The sequence below is a fragment of the Rhinolophus sinicus genome, chromosome X (genome assembly GCF_036562045.2).
Source record: "Rhinolophus sinicus isolate RSC01 chromosome X, ASM3656204v1, whole genome shotgun sequence".
NCBI lineage: Eukaryota > Metazoa > Chordata > Mammalia > Chiroptera > Rhinolophidae > Rhinolophus > Rhinolophus sinicus.
Window position 1 is genome coordinate 78,083,087 of NC_133768.1, and position 26,834 is coordinate 78,109,920.

General features: G+C 36.9%; 1 protein-coding gene across 1 annotated transcript in view; it reads left to right on the plus strand.

Moving 5' to 3' along the window:
- ALG13 (ALG13 UDP-N-acetylglucosaminyltransferase subunit) overlaps positions 1–26,834 on the plus strand; it is a 74,341-nt gene that overhangs the window by 35,518 nt on the left and 11,989 nt on the right. The window contains 13 exon segments of the mRNA XM_074323865.1: positions 280–344; positions 676–776; positions 3,317–3,444; positions 4,188–4,434; positions 4,859–4,972; positions 5,398–5,554; positions 5,936–6,056; positions 8,460–8,492; positions 8,607–8,656; positions 12,362–12,433; positions 13,670–13,835; positions 23,853–24,035; positions 26,141–26,181. Coding sequence (XP_074179966.1) covers positions 280–344; positions 676–776; positions 3,317–3,444; positions 4,188–4,434; positions 4,859–4,972; positions 5,398–5,554; positions 5,936–6,056; positions 8,460–8,492; positions 8,607–8,656; positions 12,362–12,433; positions 13,670–13,835; positions 23,853–24,035; positions 26,141–26,181 — 1,478 coding nt within the window.

Sequence of the window (26,834 nt, forward strand, 5' to 3'; positions counted from 1 at the left end):
TGGTATTTGAACAACTCCAAGATTCAGACCTCCTAATTTCCACCTATTTGTGTTTTGTAGCACAAAACTGTAATTGCAGGTCTCCTTAAATTGACCACAGGAATAACCTAACCCATCAGGAGTGACAGAATGACCCTTTCGGACTTCTCACCCCAGATTTTAGCTCCTAGTGGTATCATTATAAGGACACTGTGGTAAAAGTAAATTAGAAAATTAAATGATGTATAATAGGAAAGGAACCAGTTCAGTTGAGCTTGATTCTTCATTTTCTTTTAACAGAACTTCAGAAATCTGATTACTTAGAGTATGCTGGGAGACAGTACTATTTGGGAGACAAGTGTCAGGTTAGTTCCTTCTGCAAAGAATCAATTTGTTTTTTCCAAGATTGTGGTTTTAGTCATTAATATGAGTTCAATAAAACTAATTTACAAAATGCTAGAAAAATTTTTAATGTTTGTGTTAAATTTTAATTATAGACTTTTCTCATTAGATGTAAGGCTCTTTGAGTGTATACTGTGTCCATTGAACCAGACTAGCAGTGTTGATTAGCAACTGCTTTTCAATAAGTAGACACAACTCCATTTGGGGAAAAGTGGTATTTTTGTTCGGCAGAAGCCACATCTGCCAATAGGCTTGAGATTAGACGTGTTCTTATTGTCTCTTCCCCTTTTTCAGGTTCGCTTGGAAACAGGTGGAAGATATTATAATGCTCATATTCAGGAAGTTGGAAACGAGAACAGTTCAGTAACAGTCTTCATTGAAGAATTGGCAGAAAAGTAAGAATATAATGTGTTGAATTCTTAAAATCTTTGGCTCCTGATGCCTTTCTGTAATATTAAATTGAGAATCACCAGGATGCTAGTAAGAGAACCAAAGTTGTATCTGGTACTGGCCTCAGATAAGTTATCTTGAATTGTAAAAGTAAATGCTAAAGTGTGAAAACTCAGTACATATATGTGCTGCATAATGATATTTTGTTCTATGACAGTGGTCCCATAAGACTGTAATGGAGCTGAATTGCCTGTACGAAATAGAAGGATATGTGGTTCAGGAGGAATTTTCTTTTCTCTGATGGGAGCATATCTGTGGGGCTTGATAGTAGATTCTCTTTATCTCACAGCACCTCAGTTTTGAGTACAGAGATTACATCCCCACCCCCTGTTTCAGCATAGGGGAGCCTGTCCCCCCATCATGACATACTTAGAGGGTATTATAGCCCTCCCAGATCTAGCTTGATGTACTTCAGAGTGCATTGCTGTAAATTTTCTGTTGAGGACCTAAGATTCTGTACAAGGACACAGGTCCACAGGAGCTACCTTAACAAGTATTACCATGTTTCCCTGAAAATAAGACCTAGCCAGACTTATATTAATTTTTGCTCCAAAAGACGCATTAGAGCTGGTCTTATTTTCAGGGAACCTGCCACTTCCATAAAAGCTTTCTGTGCTAGTGTGGAGCCAACCTGTCCCTGTACTTTGGGAATATTTTCAGGTTGTAATGATATAAAACAAAGAGAAGTTTTATTTCTTCCATCAATTTAATGCCAGAGAGAGCCTTTTGTCCCCAATAGAGTCAATTGAACTAAAAAAAAATTTCCAAAGTCAAACTATTGCATCCCCAGTTCTACACCCTCTCCATGTTAAACACCTTCTTTTTAAAATGAATACCACAAGGTTTCTTAATCTGACCACTGCTCCAACATGCAGTGGCCAATAGCACATAGTCATGACAATCCCTATGTTCCTTTTTGTCTACATCTTGATTTCTTCCTAGTGATCCTCAGACCACCTTCCACTCCCTGACAGTCACTATTGTGGTCTGCACCTCAACCAGCCAGTTTCTCCTCAATATTTCCAATTAATCCAACCTACATGGAGCTTCATGTTCACATTCATCCAGCTCAAAGGGTTCATGGACAGCACTAACAGCTTTAAAGTTATATTTCTGACCCTGTTGTAAGGAAGCAGGGGTAGGGCTTGTGGGACAGTGTTTACAAAGCCTACCATAGTGTCCAGTAATGTCTTAGGCCTTCACATTCACTCATCACTCACTCACTGACTCACCCAGAGCAACTTCCGGTACTGTAAGCTCCATTCATGGTAAATGCCCTATGCAGGTATACCACTTTTTATTTTTTATACCACATTTTTACTGTGCCTTTTCTATGTTAACACGTTGCGTATGGATCACGAGAATCTTCATGAGGGATTTAAACCCCGCCGTACGCAACGTGTTAAGATATGTTTAGATACACAAATACCATTGTGTTTCAATTGCCTGTAGTATTCAGTACAATAAAATTCTGTGCATGTTAGTAGCCTAGGAGCAATAGGCTATACCATATATCCTAGGAGTGTAGTAGGCTAGACCATCTAGGTTTGTGTTAGTACACTTAGGATGTTTTCACAATGACATAATCACCTAACAACGCATTTCTCAGAACCTACCCACTCTATTAAGCAACACGTGGCTGTATACCTATGTATAAAAGTTTACAAATCCTAGGCACTAGCCAAATTATTAGAAATATCAAATACAACAGAATTCTGGAAAAAACTGTTCATACTAATTGGAAAGCTGGTTTGCTAACTGAGCCTCTGCCAATATCAAGATAATGTAATCCAGTCATTCTCAAACTTTAACATGCCCCAGAATTGCCGGAGAGCATGTTAAAACAGATTGATGATCTCCGTTCCCAAAGTTTCTGATTCAGTAAGTCTGTGGTGAGGCCCAAGAATTTGAATTTCTAACAAGTTTCCAGGTGATACTGATATTATTATCCACTTTAAGAATGATCAAACTGGTTATATTACCCCAACGACCAAAAACCACTTAGCAGCTTAAAACAATAAAGTCATTTCCTGCTCATTTAGCATGTTCATAGTGGGTCAGCAAAGGTGACCCAGGCCAACAAGCCTCATTTTACAGGCAGGGAAAGAATGAGAACATGACAAACCATGTGCTGGTTCTTAAAGCATCTGCTCACATTTTATTGGCAAAAGTGGGTTACATATCCAAGACTGAAGTCAGTGGGGTGCGAAAATACAATCTTTCTCCAAGGAGAGGCAACAAATATTTGTAAACTAGTGTGCCACAATCTTTCCTATGGAATGTGATGTATACTACAAACAGCTGTGAAATTGTATAAACTACTTTTAGGTTTTCTAAACCTAAAAAGAAAACATCAACTGGGAAGCTAATATCAATAGGTTTAAGTAGAATACACTTGAAAATGAATCAGGAAGGGTGGGTTATGTGCATCAAATGAAAATTAAGTCTGTTGCAATGGCTTCACGGTGGTACCTTTAATTTTAAGGCATGTTGTTCCGCTGGCTAACTTAAAACCAGTTACCCAAGTGACACCCGTTCCTGCCTGGTGTGCTGTACCCAGTCGGAAAGGAAGAGGTTACCAGAAAATTTCCAGGGGCTATGTCCCAGAAATTGGTTTGTATACTGCAGGTTTTTATTATTCTCTCCTTCTTGTACCCTACATTGTACTTTTTAAAAAGGTCTATGTAAGTCTAGTTCCGGGGTTGGTTTCTCAGCTTTAGTGCTACTGACATTTAGGAATGGATAATACTTTATGGGGAGCTGTCCTGTGCATTGTAGGATGCTTAGCAGCATCCCTAGCCTCTGTTCACTAGATGCCAGTAGCATCCTTCCCCTAGTCGTGACAACCATAATGTTTCCGGACATTGCTGCATGTGCTCCAAGGGGTCACTGGCAAAATTGTCCCTGACTGAGAACCACTGTTCTAAGTACTCTGTGTAAACTTAAGCTGGAATTGATTTTAGATTATAAAACATGAAGGGGAAAGATTTCTCAGAGAACTAGGAAAACGGGAGCAGCCCTATCTCACGGGAGCAGCCATAGATCAATAGACATAATTTTGTGGATAATAGTGCCATAGGTAACTGGATGACTGACTCTACATTTTGATGACCAAAGCTGCCTAAAGATAGTGTTGAAATATCCATTGATACAGAAATTACCTGCTGGTTTTGCCCTTCCAAATGGAAGCTCTAGTACCTCCTTAAAAAATATAAAAATTCCCTCCCTATATTTATTTGGTTTGTTCCTAGTAAAAACATTTGAACATTTTAGGCATTTGTGGGAGTGGTGGGGAGACCATGGATCTTTTCTTTTGGTTATGAAGCTTATTTGCTACTTCTTTGTTTGTCTGAAAGTTATGTCAGAAATGGACATGAAGCAACGGAAGAAGATGTTCAAGAAAGTTAGAGGAAAAGAGGTTTATATGACCATGGCTTACAGCAGGGGAGACCCCCTCCTTCCGCCGAGGCTTCAGCATAGTATGCATTATGGGCATGACCCTGCAATGCACTACTCACAGACAACTGGAGATATTATGGCTAGTGAACATTTTCATCCTCAACATTCATCTCAGGCACAAGGTCGGGGATTTGGGATGCCCAGGTAAGGTTCAGCTGACTTTTAAGATAATACATCTCTCTGTTTAGATACTGGAAATAATTTCTGGACAGAATTACAGTAGAATTTAGAAACAATAGTTTAGATTTCTTTTGTAATTTCTACCTATGAAAAGAATAGAGGATGGAACTGATATATACTTAAATTCTTAAATTCAAATGAATTTATTGGAAGGTTCATATGCTCACAGTTTAGGGAAAAATATGGAGCAGTTGAAGAGATGGTAGAAATAGAATGCCATCGAGATGGGTGCTGTGTATATGGCACTATATGCATTGATAATAGATAGGCCTAGTGCCTGTAGGGTGGATGTTTTTAGGAAGATGTGTGTTATTTCTATTTAATTACAAACAGCAACTACTCAAGCACTGGTGAACAAAACATTGTTTTCCTTTCCCTTTATTCTTAGGGATTCATCTCACTTTATGAACAGGCATAACGTGGCGGGGCCTAAAGTTGATTTTTACCCTGGCCCAGGTAAAAGGTGCTGCCAGAGCTATGATAACTTCTCCTATAGATCTCGGTAAATGAATTTTTAAAATTTATTTTTTATTTATGTTTTTTTCAGTTACAGTTGACATTCAGTATTATGTTAGTTTCAGGTATGCAGCATAGTAGTTAGACATTTATGTAATTCATGCAGTGATTCCTCCAATAAGTCTAGTCGCCACCTACCTGGCACTGTATATAGTTGTTGCAACATAATGGCCTATATTCTCTACGCTGTACTTTACATCCCCGTGGCTATTTTGTAACTTCGGTAAGTGAATTTTAAGTTGAAAGTTAGAGAAAATTGGTAAGTCTGGATTCATTGCTGAGCAACAAATGTATGGGCTAAATTTTTTGAAGTGTCAACGTTAAGATGGTTTGTACTGTTATTTAGAAATTAGAATCAAGTTACTACCATATTTTATCATTTTTCCCTTTTCATTCTTTGAACTATTTAAGTTCCTTTAGACGTAGTCACCGCCAGATGCATTGCATGAATAAGGAGTGCCAGTATAACTTTGCCCCAGAGAATGGACAGATGCCCAGGGGCTTGGAAGAAACCATTACTTTTTATGAAATTGAAGAAGGGGATGAGACTGCTTATCCAACTTTACCTGTAAGTAGTTAAAAGCTTTACTCAATAAGCGGTTTATTTTTCTCTTTTTAAAGTAAAGGCAATGTGGATAAATTTTAGCTTTTTGTACAAATGGCCAAATAAAGCCCTTCCTGGAAAACACGAGTTTTCATCTTAGCACTTTTAAAGGTGGGAAAAGAGAACATTTTTGTTGTTGTTGTTTTAAGTTGTTCTTAGGGAAGGGGGTAGAGGTGGATAAATAATATTGTCTATATAGTATGGGCTAATATTTCTGTTTTCTTGATCATTATTTCCTCACATTTTAAAGTTGTAAAGCACATTAAAAATATATGTAGTTTTTTCTGACTGTATAGGGAGAACTGCATGTATGTGTGTGTGTGTGTGTGTGTCTCTTTGGTACAGAATCATGGAGGACCCTCTACAATGATTCTTCCTAATCCAAGATACTGTGTCACAAGGCAAGGACATAGCTCAGGCAAACAGACTTTGAGTTCAGAGGAGGGCGATGGCCAGAGTGACAGTGGTGAGTCAATTACAGCTAAATTTGTTTTTAAAGATGATTCTTTTGGTATTAGCATATCAGGGCTGTGAAATAGACCTAAAGTTTTGGTTTGGGGGGTCTCACTTTGTTCTGGTCGCTCATTTTGAAAGTTACCAGTTCTTATCTCAGAGCTTTCCAGGTTTTTGAAGATGTCTTGGTATTTCTCAGAAGGACAAACTTCTGTTTCTGTAGGCCTCCACATTGCAGTAACTTATTTTTCAGCTCTCTGCATAGGTTTTTAGTGAGTTTTGATTGAGTAAGATTTCAGTATGGAAAACATCTATTCCTTATTAGTAAGGTACTATTTATATTGTCCTCACCATTTCCAATACAGTAGTGCCTTGATTTTCGAACATCTCTGTTGACAAACATTTCGGTTTATGAATTCCGTAAACCCAGAAGTAAATGCTTCGGTTTTCCGAACATGCCTCGGAAGTCGAACATGTCACGTGACTTCCGCTGAGTGCAAGATCCTGAGGTCTAGCAGTCGGCTTTTTTCGAACATTTCAGAATTCGAACGGTCTTCTAGAAGGGATTATGTTAGAAAACTGAGGTACCGCTGTAGCTACTTTAGGCTTTTCATGTAATTGGCTATTATTTTACAAGACTGCTATAAAATAACTTCATTGCCTGAAGAGGTCTACTTGATCTGTAAACATACTATTCATTGAATCCTATGTACTAAGTAATTTTATTTATAATTTAATATAATACTTAAACTGTATCCCTCTGAGAAATGCGGTATCCTTACTTTATATGTAAAGAAATTGAGGTTTGAAGGGTAAATGACATGACCAGTCATATTCTTGGTAAGTGTCACAGATTCAATTTTTTTTATAACAGTTCTATTTAGATGTGATTTACATACCATACAGTTCTTCACTTTAAACTGTACAATCCATTGGATTTTAGGATAGTCACAGAACTATGCACAGATGCATAACCATCACAGTGATCAATTTTAGAACATTTTTGTCACCCCCAAAAGAAATCCTGTACCCATTAATAACCACTCCCCATTCTCCCCCCCAGCCCTTGACAGCTACCAGTCTTTTTGTTGTCATGGATTTGCCTATTCTAGACATTTTATATAAATGGAAGCATATAATATGTGGTCCTTTGTGACTGGCAGAGATCAATTTTCAATTTTGGTTTTTCTGACTCTAAAGCATATGTGCCTTCAACAGTAGTTATAGTGCCTCTTACCATGGGGTATGCTTATTTTTACCATTTTACTATAAAATGATATATGCCTACTTAAACAATTCTGGAGGAATTGGGTGGATTACGGCAGTCTGAATGACTCAACTTACCAATCAAATTCCTTATTCTCCTGTGATGTTCTCCTTTCTGTTACTTATATGGAAGAAAATAGATATTTCTAAGAATTTAATGAGTACAAAAAAATCTAGCACAAGGATAATCTCTGAAGGTTTTGCATGTGCATGTGCATGCGTTTAAGGATACATATGTTCAAGGATACATACGCTGTGCTCTTTTACTCAGCATGACACTTTTGTCTTTTCCCCTGAGCACGATGGGTACCTTCATATGTACTGCTCACCAGTAGTGGCATATTCAAAGTAACCAAATCTTTGTTCTCACCTTAAATCCTGATGTCTGGAGGGGTTGATGCGTATGTGTTTGATAAGTGATGTGTTTAAGAATCAAATCCAATTTTGACCTGTGGGGTTTTATTTCATGGAAAACTGTCCAATTGAAGATTGACTTTGTCTACATTTCAATGTTACACCAGTCTTACAGTGAAGTACTTCAGTCCATTGAGCCATCCTCTGAGAACAGACCGATTTTAAATGTATTATTAACCTGACAGGCTGAAAAACAAATGAGACATGGTGAATCCTTTTAATGTCCACCTGTGCAAACTACGGCTTATACTCAGATAATAGTCACCATTTATTACATGTCAAGCACCATGCTATGTTCTTTTCACTCCCCTATCAGCCAGGTACTGTTAATCCCGGTTTTATAGTGAAGAAAGTGAGGCACAAAGATTAAATAACCTGCCTAAACTGATGTAATTAATCAGGATTCAAATCTAGATAGTCCTAACTCCAGAGCTGGTGAACTTAATTGCCATACTTTACTGCCTGACTGGGAAAATTGGATACAGCTGGGTTTTTCACCTTTCCCTGAACTTTAAGAACTAAGGGAATTTTCAGAGGAGATATTTGTACTCTTGGACAGCCAATCTCTGGTTTCAGTATCTTTTGACTAGTATGAAAGCTCAAATGACTTGTTTCAAGGATGTATACATTTTAGTTTTGAACATATATCCATAAAACTTGAGAAAAACAAGTGCTGGTCATCTGGCTCTACTGAGCTAAAAAGCCCTACATAAACACACTTCTTCTTTTTTTCTAGGGGGATATCATGAGGAATATATTTATCCTTCAGGTCAGTGAGATCTAGATAGAATCTGACATTCATCATTGTTTATAAAATTTCCAACTATAATATAATGCTCTTTTTTTTTTTTAACTTTACTTTGGCAATATCCTCTGGAACCAGAATATGAAACTTCAGGTGTTTATAGCACAACTGAATCTACAGCAAACTTGGTAGGTATTTTATAATGGCAAGCACTTATAGCTCCTACTGTGTCCTAGGGCAGTATTCTAAGAGCTATACATATAAATTTATTTAAATTTTATGAGGTTATCAGGTATCATTCCATTTTTGTAGATGAAGAAATTGAGAACCAGAAATTAACTCATCCAAGTTCACACTCCCTTTCTGAAGTTAGTCTATTTAGAGGTATTCCTTTTTTTTTTCTTTTGGAGAGTCATGCCACTATATTCTCACTGGTGGCCAAGTGAGATACTAGAGGTATTCCTAATATGTATTGATACATGAAGAATTTTGAGCATTGGCAGTGATGCCTTTTTAGAGAATTTTGTGATTTTTCTATTAGTAAGAATTGTCTATAAATCTCTGTTACTTGATATAAGAAATATTTGCTTCTTTTTTATGCTACATGTCCAGTGGAGGTCTCTGGGTGGGCCCTACTCAGGCACTCAGGCTATGGAAGCTCTATCCGTGATTGCCAAGGCAGGAAACAAAAGGTAGTGAATGGTGCAATGGCTCTTACAGCTTCCACCTGGCGATGACATGTGTCACTTTCTTTTCCATTTCTTTTTCATTGGCCAGAGCATGTCCCACTGAGGAACTAATTTCTCTGTGCCTGGAAGTCAAAAAGTTGGAAATATTTTAACAGCACTAAGGACTACAGCCTTCAACTCAAACTCCCTCCTACAAGCAAAATACTTGCTTCCACCTCAAGGGAGGCAGCCCCAAAATTCCATTCATTGTAGTTAAACTCAGAGCCCAAGGTTTCTGGGAAATGTGTAATACTCTTTGTATTGGATCTAGATGTGGCTCCTCTTGATCTGGAGAACTAAAACCAAACTTATAAAGTTATTTACTCCCTTCAAACGTGATTTACAGTGGTAGAGCAGGGACTGAAAATTGGAGTAAAAATTCCCACTCAGAGAGGGGGAAAATAGGAGAAACATGGTTACTTGCCTGTAGCAATTCTGACATCATGATGGACAAATGTTATAAAGGCCCCCGACTTAGGCATGGGGACTGTTCCCCTGGAGGGGCTCGCTGGTTCATTGTTTTCTGGGGCTCTTGGTTACTCCAAGACTATTCTTTCCTTGGTCGTATTTGAAATAGGCATTAGAGAGTAATCCTTCTTGGCAACTGAGCAGCTTTATTAGCCTACATCCTACTCATAGAAAATTGGAGGCCCAATGGTCATTTTATCTCAGTTGGATGGTTTTAGTTCTGCTCACGTTTTCTCTGGCTGTATGATTAATTTATTATGCTCTTTTTCTGTTTTATTCCTATTAGTTTCATGTGCCAATATCCATACTGACAATTCTTTTTAATAATAGATACACTATTTAGATTTACTATAATGCTTTGCTTTCTTATCCCTATGTCTCTCTCTACTTGATCGCAACTGTCATGAGCTTATCAGGCATTGATGGAAGAGCCATACCTTTGGATGCTTTTCCATGAGCCGTTTTGTCCAAGTGCAAGTTTTCACTCAATATTATAGTCTTAGTTGGACTCTTGCTTTAACATAATGCAATCAGATTTTCACAATGGTGTGATTCTTCCTTTGAGGCCAAGTTTTAACTGCTCTTTGTTGTTGAGAGCACTTAATCAATTTTGTCTTTTATTTACCTCTTCAGCCCTACAAGTCCCTGTCTTCAAGTACTCTCTACTCCCTTTTATTCCTGCCTGCAAGCTACTTTTCTGTACCTTAAAATAGCTTACTAAACTCTGCCAACAGTAATCAAAACAAAACTAACATTCTGTTTTCCAAATCTTTTCCATTAAGAGCTGTAAGTTCATAATCTTCTCAAGTTAGGTTTTTGTTACAGCAGCCCACTACTTCTAGTTAACAATTATTGTTTTTGTCAAGCTAGGTTAGGCTGCAGTAAAGACCCCTCCAAAATCTCAACAGCTGAACACATGATGGGTGTTCTTGCTAATGTTCTATGTCCAGTGCAGGTTGGTAGCAGGCCTTTGTTCATCATAGTGACTCAAGGACCATGGCTGATGGACGTGCACTTTCACAATCACCTTGACGCAGGCTAAAGATAGGAAAATTGAACACTGGTTCTCAATATTTTTGCTAATATTTCATTGGCCAAACAAGTCTCATGGCCATACCTAACTTTAGATGAGGCCAGGCAGAACAATCTACCATGTACCCAGGAGGAGAACTAGAATATTTTTGAAGAATTTGAATAACTACCCTCTATTCTCTAACTGTGATTAATCTTAATTCTGGTAGCTTCATGTACTAAATTTTTGTTTTCCCTGTTTAAGCAATACATTTTAGGAAGGTGAAGAAAACTATGATATGTAATTCTCTTCCCCTGTTTTTCCTTCCCTTCCTTTGCCCCTTCTAGAGAAATAATAGTTTTTCCCCTCAGTCTGTGATTACTATTCTCATATCACATGCTTTTTATACCATCTCTTGAAATAGTCACCCAACTGAAAAAGCAAGTAAAAATCTCACCATCAGAGGTGACAAAAGTAGACACTTTATTTTGTCCCTTTAATTTCACTTGTCACGTGTTCCTTTTTGTTGTGAACTTACTTTATTATACATTCCAGTAGCTTTCAATCTCTTCATGTTGTGCTCCATTAACCACCCCCTAGTCACCAAATCACTAGTAAGTTTCTACATAATTTTTTCACAGTATTCCAAGGGGAGAGGACAAATGCAGGACTTAAAGATGTCCAGGCACAGAGCCTTCTAAGAAGCGATGAACATTTATTCCTACTTCTTATTTCCATAGGATTCTCAACCAAATCCTTCTCTAGAATTGTTTAGCATTCACAATGGGCCTTCTGAGCCAGGGCTGAAGTTTGCTTTTTGGCAGGTACTTTGGCTGTACTTGAACACAAATTTAAGAAACGTGCAATCTTAAGTTTTTGTTAAGTTAGGCTCATCTTTGTCACAGTATTGTTCCGAACCTTGTTTCTGTGATTATTTCCCCTGATTCCCTTTGTGTTCTTATCATTATTACCCATTTCTGTTGCTAGTTTTTTGTTTGTTTTTGCTGTCATGACAGTCTGTCGTGTATAACTCTGAACCTTTTGAAATCATTTTTAATTAAAATTTATTGGGGTGACAATGGTTAGTAAAATTACATAGGTTTCAAATGTACAATTCTGTAATACATCATCTATATATCACACTGTGTGTTCACCACCCAGAGTCAGTTCTTCCATCACTGTATATTTGATAAAATGATTTTTGCTTTCACAAAGACAAGGTCTTGAGCCAGAGGGAGTGGTGGTTGGATTATACTACATCCTGGCTAATAGGATGCAGCCAAATTACCAATTATCCACCCTTGTCCCAAGTTACATCTTTAGATGGAATGCTTTCTTGTAGCAAAACTGTTGTTGGTCCTACTGATTTTGAAGATTTTGAGGAAAGAAGGGCCACTGAGAAAGTATTTAAATTACAGTCCTCTGTTACCTTATTTGCATTGGGACTAGAGTTAGATAATGATCTGGATCTCTATAGATCAGAAATAGAGAAGTCATGTAAATCAGGCACTAGAGTGATAATTTTTGGAGCGTTATTTTAGTAGTCACTTCCAAATTTGAATACTTTCAGAGCAGATGACCTTTATTAATTTTAGGAGGTGTTAAAACAAAGCAAATCCTTTATTGATGTGTTGTTTGGTTTCTTGATTTCCCCTTACTTAACTCTATTTCTGTATTCACTAAAGTCTCTTCAGGACAGAAGACCATGTTCTATGTCTCCTCAGGACACAGTTACCTCATACAACTACCCCCAGAAGGTAATCTTTATAGTGTTATCAAGCAGTCAGTTGCAGTGGTCTGAACACAGGAAACTGACTTTTTTTCTTTTTGTTCTCTTTGCTCTTCATCATACTTCAAAGAAGCTGCTTATATTCCTATCTTAAGTATTATTATACCTTGTGGTGCCCTGCACAGTGATTAGTAAATTCATTCAACACATTGAGCATCTACTGTGGTCCAGACACTGTTTTATATGCCAACATTAGACTAACAGTTGTTAATCTACTCTGAACTTCTTATGTAATGAGTGAGTTAATATAAATTACCTGCCACGTCAATGTCATCTGCTGAGACTTAAATGTAAAGCACTCCTGTAGAATGGAGAGTTGGCATCAAAAAGGTAGCTGAAACCATAGGAGTGAGTGAATAAGATCATTCTGGCAGAGGAAGAGATTGAGAAGAGCATCTAGAACAGAGCCTGTGAATCACCAAATTTTTGAAAATGGGTAGAGAAGGAACAGCCAAGGAGCTGCGAAAAGCAGGAGAGTGTATTATTATTGAAGCCCCAGGGAGAAAATGTTTCAAGGAGCAGTAAAGTGTCAGCTGTTTCCAAGAGGTCAAGCAGTGTGAGGACTAACGAGTTGACTGGGATTTTTTTGCCACAGAGACCACTGGTGACTTGGAATACAGTTTCTGAGGACCAGAGGCAGTAGCAGCCACACTGTAGTGGGTGGTAAGAAAATGGAGACTGCATTGAGGACTGTATTCAAGAAGAGTCTATTACCATTTATGGAACACCTCTCTGTACACAGCCCTGTGTTGGGTGCTGTGGCCTAATCAGAAACACAATTTGTAGTCTCATGAATTAAAAAAAAAAATCAAAGCACCTTCTCTGTTTTTTTTTTAAGTGTATAAATCTCTGGATAATATGCAGGAAACACAGAGGTTACTTGCTTGAGGAGAGGAGAACTAGGCAGATGGAGAACAGGGGTTGAAGGGAAACTTCATTGTTACACAATTTTATACTTGATTTTTGAGTCATATTAATATATATTACCTTTTCAGAAAAATAGTAAATTTTAAAAGTTGAAGCTCTCAAAGTAATCTGGGGTCTTCTAAAATAAATAACCTTCCTATACATGGTTAAATAAAGATTGACTTCTCTGTGTTTTAGTTATCAAAATACTATTTCCTGAAATGTAGGATCAGATGAGAGACTAATATTATTTGAGAAACCAAACTCAAGATTTCTAAACTTTCTCCCACGTTTACAGGTGATCGTAAATTCTGCAGCAATTGCAGCTTCCTGTGCCAGTAATGTTCCAGCTCCAGTCTTATCTAACTGTGCAACAGCTAATCAAGCTAGTAGTACTACTTCAGTTTCCTCACAGAATGCTGTACAGCCTCTATTTGTGTCTTCACCTACACAAGGCAGGCCAGGTAGGTTATTAGTGGCTGCTCACTTTGGAAGCTTCTTTTCCTATGCATGAACATGCACATGCAACAGTTGTAGTGATAGGATTACTGTAATTTCCAGGATTACATTTGTTTAACCTACTTAAAGTATGTACTATAGTTGAGGAATCCATGAGATTTGAGAGCCAGTGTTTCAATTTTTTTTCTTGCGAATTTGCCTTTGATGTGATTTTGTAGCCATTATTTTGCTGCCCCACTAAAAATTTAGAGGACTTGTAGTTTCTCAAACTTCGAATTAAGTTTTATTATACAGGAATTTATAGATTTTTTTGCATTTCACAGAATTAATTCCTGACAAATTTGCTATAAAATACATTTCTATATAATGAATCATTTTCCTATGAATATAAAAATATAGGTGCTAGAATTTAAGAGATCCAAGTTAGAATCTTGGTTTTATGACTTGGCTAGCTGTGTAATTTTGGACAGGTTATTGAACCTTTCTCATCTATGAGTCTGTAGGTGCTTGTAGTACCAAGTTATGAAGTGGTTGTAGAATTCCAATGAGATAACATTCTCAGCAGAACTCTGGGAAGGTGGTGGCAACAACTACATAGCTTTTCAATTTGAGACCCCAAATAAAAATGGAAATAGCAAAACCAAAACCCATGGACAATACTTGTAACAAAACTAAGTGAAAAGTTATTCCTACAAACCACAAAATATAAGCAGTTGGGAGCAAACCACCACTTCACAAGGCCTCCGTGCTATCAGGGTCTGTGTGGGAGGAAGAAGACGGAAGCATCAGGGATGTGGCCTGATGGACCTGAGAATAGAAAAACCCCTAAAGAACTAATAAGAATTCACTGGAAAATGGGGCAGCCAATTTGGAAGGAGCAACTATGTTTAGGAAGGGATTTGCCCTTTCCAATACTAGGTGAGTGCTTTGGGTACATGGTAACGGGACTGAAGGGCTTGGAGCAATTTGACCCCTAAGAACTCTCAAAACTAACCTGTCAGGTCTCCCTTTTAGGACAGTATTCTTTATTGGGGAAAAACTGCTGGGAGTGGAGTCAGAATTCATCAGGATAGGGAAAAAAGCAGGTCCAAACTAAAGTTGAGAACAGAGCCAAGGAATTCTAGAAAGCAGTTGTGTTTCTGAACACTACACAAAAACAATAGAGAAGAGAGAACTATGAAATCAGAAAATCTTTCCTATACTCTTACCTCCTAAAAGTTCATGAAAAATAATTTCACATAAAAATGAACAGAAGAAAAGCACTAAGGTCAAATCCTATATCAAGATGTTTTAAGAAAAAAAAAGAATAACGTCCTTAGACGGTAAAACCATGTGTCCATTAAACAGAACTAAACAAGCTAAATGTAATTAAATTAACAGGTATTTCAGAATGAGCTAGACATTAATAAAATAATATAAAACGTTAAAGATTAACAAATTAGAATCAGAAAAACACAGATGAGGTAACAATACTCAAGAAAGTGTTAGAAATGGAAGAAAGTCATTTCAGTAATGAAGAGTAAACTATACAGAACATGACCAAATACAGAGGGTGCCAAAAAAATGTATACACATTTTAAGAAAGGAAAAAGACTGTATTAAAATTGTAATACTCGGGGCCGGCCCCGTGGCTCAGGCGGTTAGAGCTCCGTGCTCCTAAGTCCGAAGGCTGCCGGTTCGATTCCCACATGGGCCAGTGGGCTCTCAACCACAAGGTTGCCAGTTCAATTCCTCGACTCCCGCAAGGGATGGTGGGCAGCGTCCCCTGCAACTAAAATTGAACATGGCACCTTGAGCTGAGCTGCCACTGAGCTCCTGGATGGCTCAGTTGGTTGGAGCATGTCCTCTCAACCACAAGGTTGCCGGTTCGACTCCCGCAAGGGATGGTGGGCTGTGCCCCCTGCAACTAGCAACGGCAACTGGACCTGGAGCTGAGCTGCGCCCTCCACAACTAAGACTGAAAGAACAACAACTTGAAGCTGAATAGAACCCTCCACAACTAAGATTGAAAGGACAACAACTTGACTTGGAGAAAAGTCCTGAAAGTGCACACTGTTCCCCAATAAAGTCCTGTTCCCCTTCCCCAATAAAATCTTTAAAAAAAATTGTAATAATATATACCGATAACAAAAGATGAATACAAGTCATGTGTGTACATTTTTTGGCACCCCTGGTATACACAACAAATAATGCTTTACGAGAAAGATGTAAGAAGGGGGGGGGGAATTAAAGTGAAGAAAACAAAGGTAAAGATTCACAAGTGACATACTAACATTAGGTAAAGGAGATCAAACACTGATAGAAGTCCCTGAAGAAGAAAACCAAAGTAAGGGAAAAGAACAAATACTTAAAAGTGTAAATCAGAAAATTTTCCTGAAATTAAAAAACCTTTAAAACTACATAGTGAATTACTACTCTGCATACCTGGGAATATTGACCCAGAACAACCAACACCAGGTTATCTTAGTATAATGCCTGGACTTCAAAGAAATAGACAGACCTTTGATTATCTATGTAAAAGAGCCTATCGAGTATAAAAGAAAATGATAATCTCATACTTTGACAGCGATGCTTCATGCTAGAAGAAAATGGAGTAACCTTTAAACTAATAAAATAATGTGTGGGCTGGCCCAGTGGCTCAGGCGGTTAGAGTTCCATGCTCTTAACAACGAAGGCTGCTGGTTCGATTCCCACATGGGCCAGTGGGCTCTCAACCACAAGGTTGCCAGTTCAAGTCCTTGAGTCCCACAAGGGATGGTGCGCAGCATCCCCTGCAACTAAAATTGAACACGGCACCTTGAGCTGAGCTGCCACTGAGCTCCCAGATGGCTCAGTTGGTTGGAATGCCTCCTCTCAACCACAAGGTTGCCGGTTCGACTCCCGCAAGGGATGGTGGGCTGTGCCCCCTGCAACTAGAAAAACGGCAACTGGACCTGGAGCTGAGCTGCGCCCTCCACAACTAAGACTGAAAGGACAACAACTTGAACCTGAACGGCACCCTCCACAACTAAGATTGAAAGGACAACAACTTGACTTCTGGAAGTACACACTGTTCCCCAATAAAGTCCTGTCCGCCTTCCCCAATAAAAGTTTTTTAAAAAAATGTGTGAGCCAAAGATTTTATATCCAATCAAACTGATTTTTAAGGGCACCCAGAGAATATTTGCATGAGCACTTCCTGAAGAATCTGCTAAAGCTATGCTGTCAAGCTAGGTAAACACTAGCTGCATGTGATACTTTAAATTAATTGTAACTAATTAAAATAAACCTTCAGTTGCTCAATAGCATGTCCAAGTGCTCAAAGGCACATGTAGCTAGCAGCTACAGTATTGGACAGTGCAGATAAAGAATGTTTCTACCATCACAGAAAGTTGTATTGGATGGACAGCAGTGCGTTAGAGAATGAGTTTTCACTTTTATACTACAAAAATAATTAGTGACATCAGCATAAGACCTGATGGTAAGTATTAAATATATACTGGGGGTGCCAAACAAGTGGACACTTTTGTCAGTGTTGCTCAAGCAGTAGTTCGCTGTAATCAGAAGTGTCTGGACACTGATGGTAACCACTTTGAACATCTCTTGTAATTGCGGAAGTCAAATGTGACTTGTATTCATCTTTTGTTATTGGTATATATTGAGTATTACAATTTTAATGCAGTTTTCCTTAAAATGTGTATACATATTTTTGGCACCCTCTGTATTTACCTATAGAATTAAGACAAAATGAGGGCTGATAGGTTAAGCATATGCTATATAATAGCCTTATGTTTGGACGATATAGATATACTATAGCTGTTTTTGAAAGTGGGAGAATTGAGAGACTATATGCCAAACATTTTTTAATGTCCTCAGTTGTCAGACTTCAGATTCTTTTATCTGGACACTTAGATTGTTATTTGGAGACTGCGTAATGTCAGTTAAAACAAATGAGTGAGTATGGGATATTCTGTTTTTATGTCCTGTGTTCTTGTTAACCAGGAGTCTCAGTATGGAAGAAAGACAATACAGATGTAATAAAGAGGCTAAGTAAAACTTTTTATGGCCTCAAGTTTGAATTAGAAGTGTCAATAAGTACTTCAGGTATTTTACCTTTAAATATATTTGTATTATTTCCTAGGTCTGTTCACTGAAAAGGCCTAGAAACAGCAATGAGTATCCCTAGCACAGTTTGTGGTCTTGAAATACCGTTTCTCACTTAAAAAAAAAAAAAAAATTTTTGTGGAGCAATGCTGATTCCAGGTCTGGGCAGGAAATGTTTAAGGTGAGCCCGGATCATCTTGTCATGACAGGTAGCTATCAAAGAGTACTAGGGTCATGCCAGAGGGACTCAGGTGCCATCTTGAAGAGGTTCCCACTGGCCAAAGATGGAATAATTTGAGCTTCAACAGTAATAACTGCAATAGATTGGAACATCTCAAATACGTTAAATTTAAAAGTTCCTAATGTTTAAAAACTTGGTCACCTTAAAGAGGATGATAGGAAACCAGTTTATTTTCTTGAAAACTGGAAAATAGAAAGAAGCAAGTATTTGTCCTTCCTTTCTTATATGTTCTGTACTACTAGGGAAAGTGTTGGCTGTCTTCTTCCAGCAGCCGTCTGACCTAAAAAAAATCAAGTGACAGGTGAATCAAACATCGTAATGCCTCATTTATGTAGAGTCATTAAAAACTTACTCATTAAATGCCAGATTAGTTCTATGTAGATATTTCTAAAAATGTATGCTGCCTTCATTTATTTTACTTTTTGTTTTTTGATTCAGTTATGAACTTCAACTATAACTCTACCAGGCCTTGGCTGTTTTTGAGCTGCTCTTTACCGTTCCTGTCCTCTAGATGAAACAACTCATTTTTTCCATGTTATTCATGTGACTATCTGGCAGCCCCATCCCATTCTCTTTTAAGTCACTGCCTATCTGCCAGGTAACAAGATGTCGTGATTGCCTTTAATATGAGACTCCTCATAGACATCACATCCTTTTATAACTGAGTTTTTGTAATTGTTCCCAAGGCTTTTGCCAGGGCCAGGACTAGTGACTCACCCTAAAGACAGAATCTGTGGGCCAGGCTTTGGGTGAGTTCAGTGAGGCATTCACTCTTGAAGTCATACGAGTAGAGATTTGTATCCTATCTTTGGAATTTTGATATTTTATTTATTCATGTATTTTTGTTTTTGCATTAATTTGGTGGCCCCTTGAATTTTGCACCTCACTGCACCTTAGTCTTGGTCATGCCCTTTGGTCTCTAAGGAAGCCAGGTCTTATGTATATTCATATTTTCTACTGAAATGTCCTGAAGCAGGGTACAGCTACATGGACAGGAACAAACAAGCATTTTGAGTGCATTTTATTGGTTTCTGTTAATATTTTAGAAAAGTTTGCTTCTGTTCTGGAGCCATCCCTTGAACTATATACCTGTTAATGCTGTAGAGCTCTCTTAAGCCTGCAAATGAGATGCTCATACATCTCTAGAGCAACTGGAAATTATAAAAGCTTTTCCTTATGGGGCTTATTGTAGTATGCATTTACACGGAAGGTGAATTCAGACAGTAACCTCCAAATTTTTTTCTGCCCTATATTCTCTCAGCCGCATTAGAACTTATTTAACTACCTCTGTGTCTACTAGTTGGTTTTTACATGATGATCATAATCACATTCTCTTTAGGTAACTCCATTAATTTACTCCATTAGCTTTTTTTCTCTTCCTGAAATTTTATTTTTTTATTTTTAAGAATTATTTTTTCAGTTATACTTGACATTCAGTATTATTTTATATTTGTTTCAGGTGTACAGGTGTAGTGGTTAGACAATTATGTAATTTATGCAGTGATTCTCCCCTCCCCATTAGTCTAGTACTGACCTGGCACTATACATAGTTGTTGTAACATTGTTGACTGTATTTTCTATGCTGTACTTTACATCCCCATGACTGTTTTGTAACTACCAATTTGTATTTCTTAATCCCTTCAACTTTTTCACCCAGCTCCCCAACCCTGCTCCCATCTGGCAACCTTTAGTTTGTTCTCTGTATCGGTGAGTCTGTTTCTGTTTTGTTTGTTTACTTTGTTCTTTAGATTCAACATATAAGTGAGATCATATGGTGTTTGTCTTTCTCAGTCTGACTTATTTCACTTACCATAATACCTTCTAGGTCCATCAGTGTTGTTGCAAATGGGAAGATTTCATTCTTTTTATGGCCGAGTAATATCCCATTGTGTATATGTACCACATCCTCTTTATCCAATTGTCTATTAATAGGCAGTTGGGTTACTTCCATATGTTAGCTATTGTAAATAGTGCTGCAATGAACATAGGGGTGTATATGTCTTATTAAATTGGTGTTTTGGATTTCTTCAGATGAATACCCAGAAGTGGAATTTCTGAGTCATAGGTAGATCTATTTTTAATTTTTTGGTAAACCTCCGGATCTTTTCCATAGTGGCTGCACCAATTTGCAGTCCCACCAACAGTGTACGAGAGTCCCCTTTTCTCCACACCCTCGCCCGCACTTGTTGTTTGTTGATTTATTGAAGATAACTATCCTGACAGGTATGAGGTGATGTCTCATCGTGGTTTGAATTTGCATTTCTCTGATGATTAGTGATATTGAACATCTTTTCATATGTCTGTTGGCCATGCATATGTCCTCTTTGGGTATATTTATTCAGGTTCTCTGCCCATCTTTTAATTGGATTTTTTTTGGTGTTGTATGAAATTTTTATAAATTTTTGATATTGACCCCTTTTCAGATATGTCATTGGCAGATATCTTCTCCCATTCAGTAGGTTGATGTTTCATTTTGTTGGATGTTTCCTTTGCTGTTCAAAAACTTTTTAGTTTGATGTAGTACCACTTGTTTATTTTTTTCTTTTGTTTCCCTTGCCTGAGGAGATAGATCAGAAAAAATATCACTAAGAGCAATGTCAGAGTTTACTGCCTATATTTTCTTCTAGGAGTTTTATGGTATCGGGTCTTATATGTAAGTTTTTAATGCATTTTGAGTTTATTCTTGTGTATACCGTGTTTCCCCGAAAATAAGACCTAGCCAGACCATCAACTCTGATGCATCTTTTGGAACAAAAATTAATATAAGACACGGTCTTATTTTAATATAATATGAGACTGGGTATAATATAATATTATATAATATAATTAATATAATAACCTGGTCTTATATAAGACTGGGTCTAATATAATATAATATAATATAATATTTAATACCCGCTTTTATATATTATAATACAAGACTGTGTCTTATATTAATTTTTGCTCCAAAAGATGCATTAGAGCTCATGGTCTGGCTAGGTCTTATTTTCGGGAAACACGGTAGAGTAAGAAGGTGGTCCAGTTTTATTATTTTTGCATGTACTGTCCACTTTCCCCCAACACCTTTTATTGAATAGACTGCCTTTACCTCACTGTATGTTCTTGCCTCCTTTGTCACAGATTAAATTTCCATATAGGTGTGGGAATATTTCCGTTCCATCAGTATATCAATATGTGTGTCTGTGTTCATGCCAGGACCATGCTGTTTTGATTCAAATAGCCTTGTAGAACAGTTTCATTTCAGGTAGTGTTATACCTCCGATTTTGTTATTTTTTTCTTAAGGTTGCTGTGGCTATTCAGGGTCTTTTGTGGTTTCATATAAATTTTAAGATTATTCTAGTTCTGTGAAAAATGACATTGGTATTTTCATAGGGATTGTATTGAATATATAGATTGCTTTGGGTAGTATGGACATTTTAACTGTTAATTCTTCCTATCCAAGAGCATGGTATATGCTTCCATTTATTTGTATCTTCAATTTCTTTCTTCAGTTTCTTACAGTTTTCTGAGTACAGGTCTTTTACCTCCTTGGTTAAATTTATTCCTAGGTATTTTATTTTTTTCGATGCAGTTGTAAATGGGATTTATTAATTTCCCTTTTTGACAGATAATCATTGGTATATAAAAATGCTTGATTTCTGAATATCAATTTTGTGTCCTACCTTACTGAATTCATTTATCATTTCTAATAGCTTTGGTGGAATCATTAGGGATCTCTCTATATAATATCATGTCATCTGCAAATATAATGACAGTTTTACTTCTTTCCTTCCAACTTAGACGCCTCTTATTGCTTTTTCTTGTCTGATTGTTGTGGATATGGCTTCCAGTTCTATGTTAAGTGAAACCGGGCATCCTTGCCTTGTTCCTGATCTTAAGGAGAATGCTTTTAGCTTCATCCTCCTTGCAATCCCCCTTTCCCTCTGGTAACCACCATACTGTTGTTCGTGTCCATGTGTGTTTTATTTTGTTTTATTTATTTATTTATGAGTTTGTTTTATTTGTTCATTTGTTGCTTCATGTTTCATTCATTTATTTTTAAATGATGTGATTTGAGTGCTCATTTAAAAGGTTACCAGAGGGTAAGGGGGGTAGGGGGTGGGAGATGAGGGTAAGGGGGATCAAATATATGGTGATGGAAGGAGAACTGACTCTGGGTGATGAACACACAATGGGCTTCATAGATGATGTAATACAGAATTGTACACCTGAAATCTATGTAATTTTACTAACAGTTGTCACCCCAATAAATTTTAAAAAAAAAGGCACGAGCATTGAGCTTTGTTGAAGAAGCCATTATTTTATAGAAAGCAAATCCATAAAGCTTTTAGAACATTTGGAGATAGTCTAAAAATCAAATTCCTCTTCCAAACTGTAAAAGTGGAGATTTCCACATGTGTGACAAAACTCCAGAAAAGTTAGTTGAGCAAGTTTTGTATAATTTACTGTTTAATTTATAGATGGTAAAATTCATTTTTTGGTGCCTAGTTCTATGTGTTTTGACAGTGTGTAGAGTTGTAACTACCACTACAGTCAAGAAAGAACACTTTAATCATCCCCAAAGAGTTGTTTTATCAAGTTGCAAATCACCCTAAGACCCAGATCTCCTATTACTATTACCCCGTAACTGTATAAAGGGTATAGATAAGTGTATTGTTAATATTTATGTTGGCGAATGGAGACAATGTGGATTATTTGTAATTGGCCTTAAATTTCTGTTGCTAAATTCTCAGAATAACAAATTCAGCCTGTGTTGACTTGCTATACCTAAACTATCTGTTCTAAGACTCTGAACTTAAACCTTTATTGAATAGACTAGACTAATCTTTCTGTATTTCTCAGGGTTAAAATTACAGTGCAGGTCACACAATGATAAAACGTAGTACTTTAATTTCTTAGCTAAAATGTTGAATTAAACTTGAAGGGTTGTATCATTTATCTTTTGTCAAAAAATTTAACAGATTTATCTGGCATATTACGTATATTATGGAGATAATTTATTTTTACTAGGTTGGAACCACATTGTTTCCTTTATCATCATAGAAGAATGTATTAATATTTAAACATAATTATATTTGAATTCCTTATATCAAAAACTGTGAAATTACTAAGTGGGTGTTGTTTTTGAGCTATAGTAACAGGTATAGAAAGTTACAGGGGTAAGATATTTCACCTAAACTTGTCTGTTTTAGATTCCGTATGTCCTAGAAATGAACTGTCATGATTTAGAGTTCCCTATATTACTCTAATGCTACCAAGTAGAAACCTTCAGGGATTACTTAAATCTGTTATCTATGCAAATTAGTTTCTCTTCTTAGTTTCTACATCTTCTGATTTGACTAAGAATGTCAGATGGCTGAAAACATCCTTAACTTTGTATTCAGCTAAGTAAAACTTTTGCTTTAATGTTTTCTTTTTGTTGTTTTATGTTCTTTTAGCTGGTGTTCAAAGTTTTGATAGTCAAAGCTTTTCCTTTTGATTTCAAGTAATTTCCTTAACTCAACCTGTAATGAACCTGTTTTGAAGTGGCATGTCTAGGAGAATGTGGGGCAATTTACCTTCCAGATTTTTGTTTTTAAGTCAGACCATAAGAATCAGAGTTGTTTGACCATGTTGGAACACACAAGAAGTAGATGAACTCTGCTTATAAGGTGTTACAGTTTTGAATTGTTACGTTATGCTTTGTTTGTTTTGTAGTGATTGCTTCACCATCCTACCCATACTTATCTGCTCCGATGCCTGCTGTTGCTGCCTCTCTGCCACCACCACTACCACCTCCACCCCCACCTCCTCCTTCTTTTGAGGTGGGGGAGGCTTCAGACTTACCTCTACCACCTCCACCTTATTCCTGTGATCCAAGTGGCAGTGATCTGCCTCAAGGTACATGCATTTTGAGACTTGGGTGAGGGTTATTTAGATCTGGGATTAAAAAAAAATTATTAGGGAGGGTGCCGCTCACATGGCCCATACCGGGATTGAACCTGCAACTTTGGTGTTATTAGCACCACACTCTAACCATCTGAGCTAACCGGCCAACCCTGGAATTTATTTTTTTATTTTTTTTAATGTTAGAGAATATCTCTGGGTAACCAATGGGAGTAGGGTGAGGGACCAAATGGAAATTGACTCGAGAGCATAATACTAAGTAAATGACTAAGGAATGGAGCAACAAAAGCTGAGAATATATTGTGCATAATCAAGAAGTGGATGGTTGAGCTGACTCATGCTGCTTTTTGGTAGCTTATGTGTCTGTCTTGGAGAAGATACTCAACTGGATATTTTTGCTCTATCAATTGTTTTTCTTGAAAAGCAGGCGTCAATATCAAAATATTCTCCATTTTTTTTCTTAAATCCTCACCACAAACACAAATGTGTTGAATTGTTGTAGTCTTTGATATTTAGTATTATTTAGGATTCTAACTGAACTTTGAAGACTTGGAAAAGTTTTTTTTTTTCTTCTTTTTTTTTTTTTGAGGAGTTGGGGGTGCAAAAAAAGGAGCTGGTATGCCTTAGATTTCAGCCATATGTTTTGTTTCCCTAATTAAACTAAGGAGTAGCTTTCCATTGGATGTTCTTTGTTACCTCTCACTTTAGCAGTGTTTCTCAAAAGAGAATTGTAGTTGAAAGTTGTTTATAACTTATTTATAATTTCTTTGCTGTAACATTCTCTTGATTTTTCTAGCTGCTTTTCAATTTTTTTCTAGCACCTAAGGTAGTCACCAAGATCTTCAACTCCATTCTGTTCTCTCTACCTTAAAACTTCAGTATCACCTTTATGTAGATGATTCCTAAATCTGTCTAACCCTGGCCTTTTAAGTTTCAGGTACTTGTCGCTGGCTACTTGCTAGACATTTTCACTTGGCTTTCTTACTTTCACTTAAAACCCAGTCTGACTGTGATGAAAGTCCTCATCTTTATCTCTTCTTTTTTCTCTCTAGGCCATGCAAAATATTAACTCTTCTTGATTTCCTATTTCATTAATAGTGTACCATATATCATTACTTCATTCCTTTTTATGGATGAATAATATTTCATTGAATGGATACACCACATTTTATTATCTATTAATTGATGTACATTTGGGTTTCCAATTTTTCACTATTGTGAGTAATAACTGCTATGAATTTTTGTATACAAGTTTTGTGTGGATGTATGTATATACTAAGGAGTGGAATCCCATGCCATTTAAAGTGGCAGTAAACATACGTATATGTATCAGGAATCTCCAACTTAAGAAAGGGGTTTTGTGAGAATTCATTTGTTAGTGGAACTCAGGTTATATTATTTATAAGAATACACATGGATCCCAGGTCAATCGGTAAAAATACATTTATATAATTGGAATGCTAAGACTATTCCCTCTTCGCCCCTACATCTAGTTTATGTTCATTTGTGAAATATTTTAATTAAGTTCTATGTTTGGAGAAATTTTATCATCTTAGGATTTAACTTATTTGATGTTACTGTGCTCATTGCCTCCTGTTTTTGGAGTTCTAATGGTGTTTAGTCGTGTTGACTGAAAACAAGGTGAATTGTTTCATACCGTGCTAGTTACCTCAGTAGGCATAACTAATTTTAGCATTAGCAGAGCATTTAGTTTGTACTATGTAGTAGCTCCACTAACTGAGATCCAATATGATTGCTTATGTAGTAGATTTGTATTGAAGTAAAATTGTACTCTTGAAATGAGCAAAAAAAATTCCTTTACTGGATTCTTTGTAAATATTAGCAGAGTGGCATTCTTGTAACACCTGCTAGTATTAAGAGTAGAAATAAAGCATGTATTTGGTGATTAAACCTTGGCTCAGATAATGATCTTAGCTGTAGTAGTAGGTAAATGGTCATTTACTCTAAGGTGGAACTGGTTGGTGGTGTTGATGTAGGAAGACTACATTTGTATCTACCTTAATACTCAAAAGTTTTTAAGTGGTAGTTCTAATTGCTTATGTCATTTAGTGACTACAATTAAATTTTTTAAATTTTAGATACAAAAGTTTTGCAGTATTATTTCAATCTGGGATTGCAGGTAAGAATTATGTTAAAATTGCTTTGATAAGCTCTGTATTAAAAATATAAGCTGTTTTGATCATCAGACTCTTGATATTTGAAAGCCAAGAGTACTGTCAGGGGCCTGAAAGTTATATTTCTGTCTTTATAAAAGATCTCTGAAGATCATATACGTCAGTTTTCTACTTTAGCATCCCAGTGCTTCAGTTTCTCTTATAAAATAGTTGTTAAATTGTGGTGAGTGGGGACTCTAAGCAGCACAACTTTAGCATATACTGACCTCCATATTTAGCATCATGTGCTAACTCTTCACTATGTTTTTCTGTCTCAAAATAATAAATGTGTTGTTTATCCTGCTTACTTAAAACATTTGAGGGTTATTTCTGCATTCCATGTGAAAAGTAATCAAATTCAGACATTTAAAGAGCTGTATTATTTTTAAGCATTCATGTGTTCATAGATATTTGCCAGACACTTGATTTTCACCACTCCCCTGAGTTGTAAAAGGTGGATACTGACAAATATCTTAATATCACAGCAAGTATCTCTGATTTCATCTAAGAGCTCTTTTATTCATTCAGGGATCATTTTCTCCTTGAAATGACACTTCTGCTATAACAAGATGGTGTTTCCTGAAAAGGAATGATGCTTCTTAAGATTTGCCAATGATAG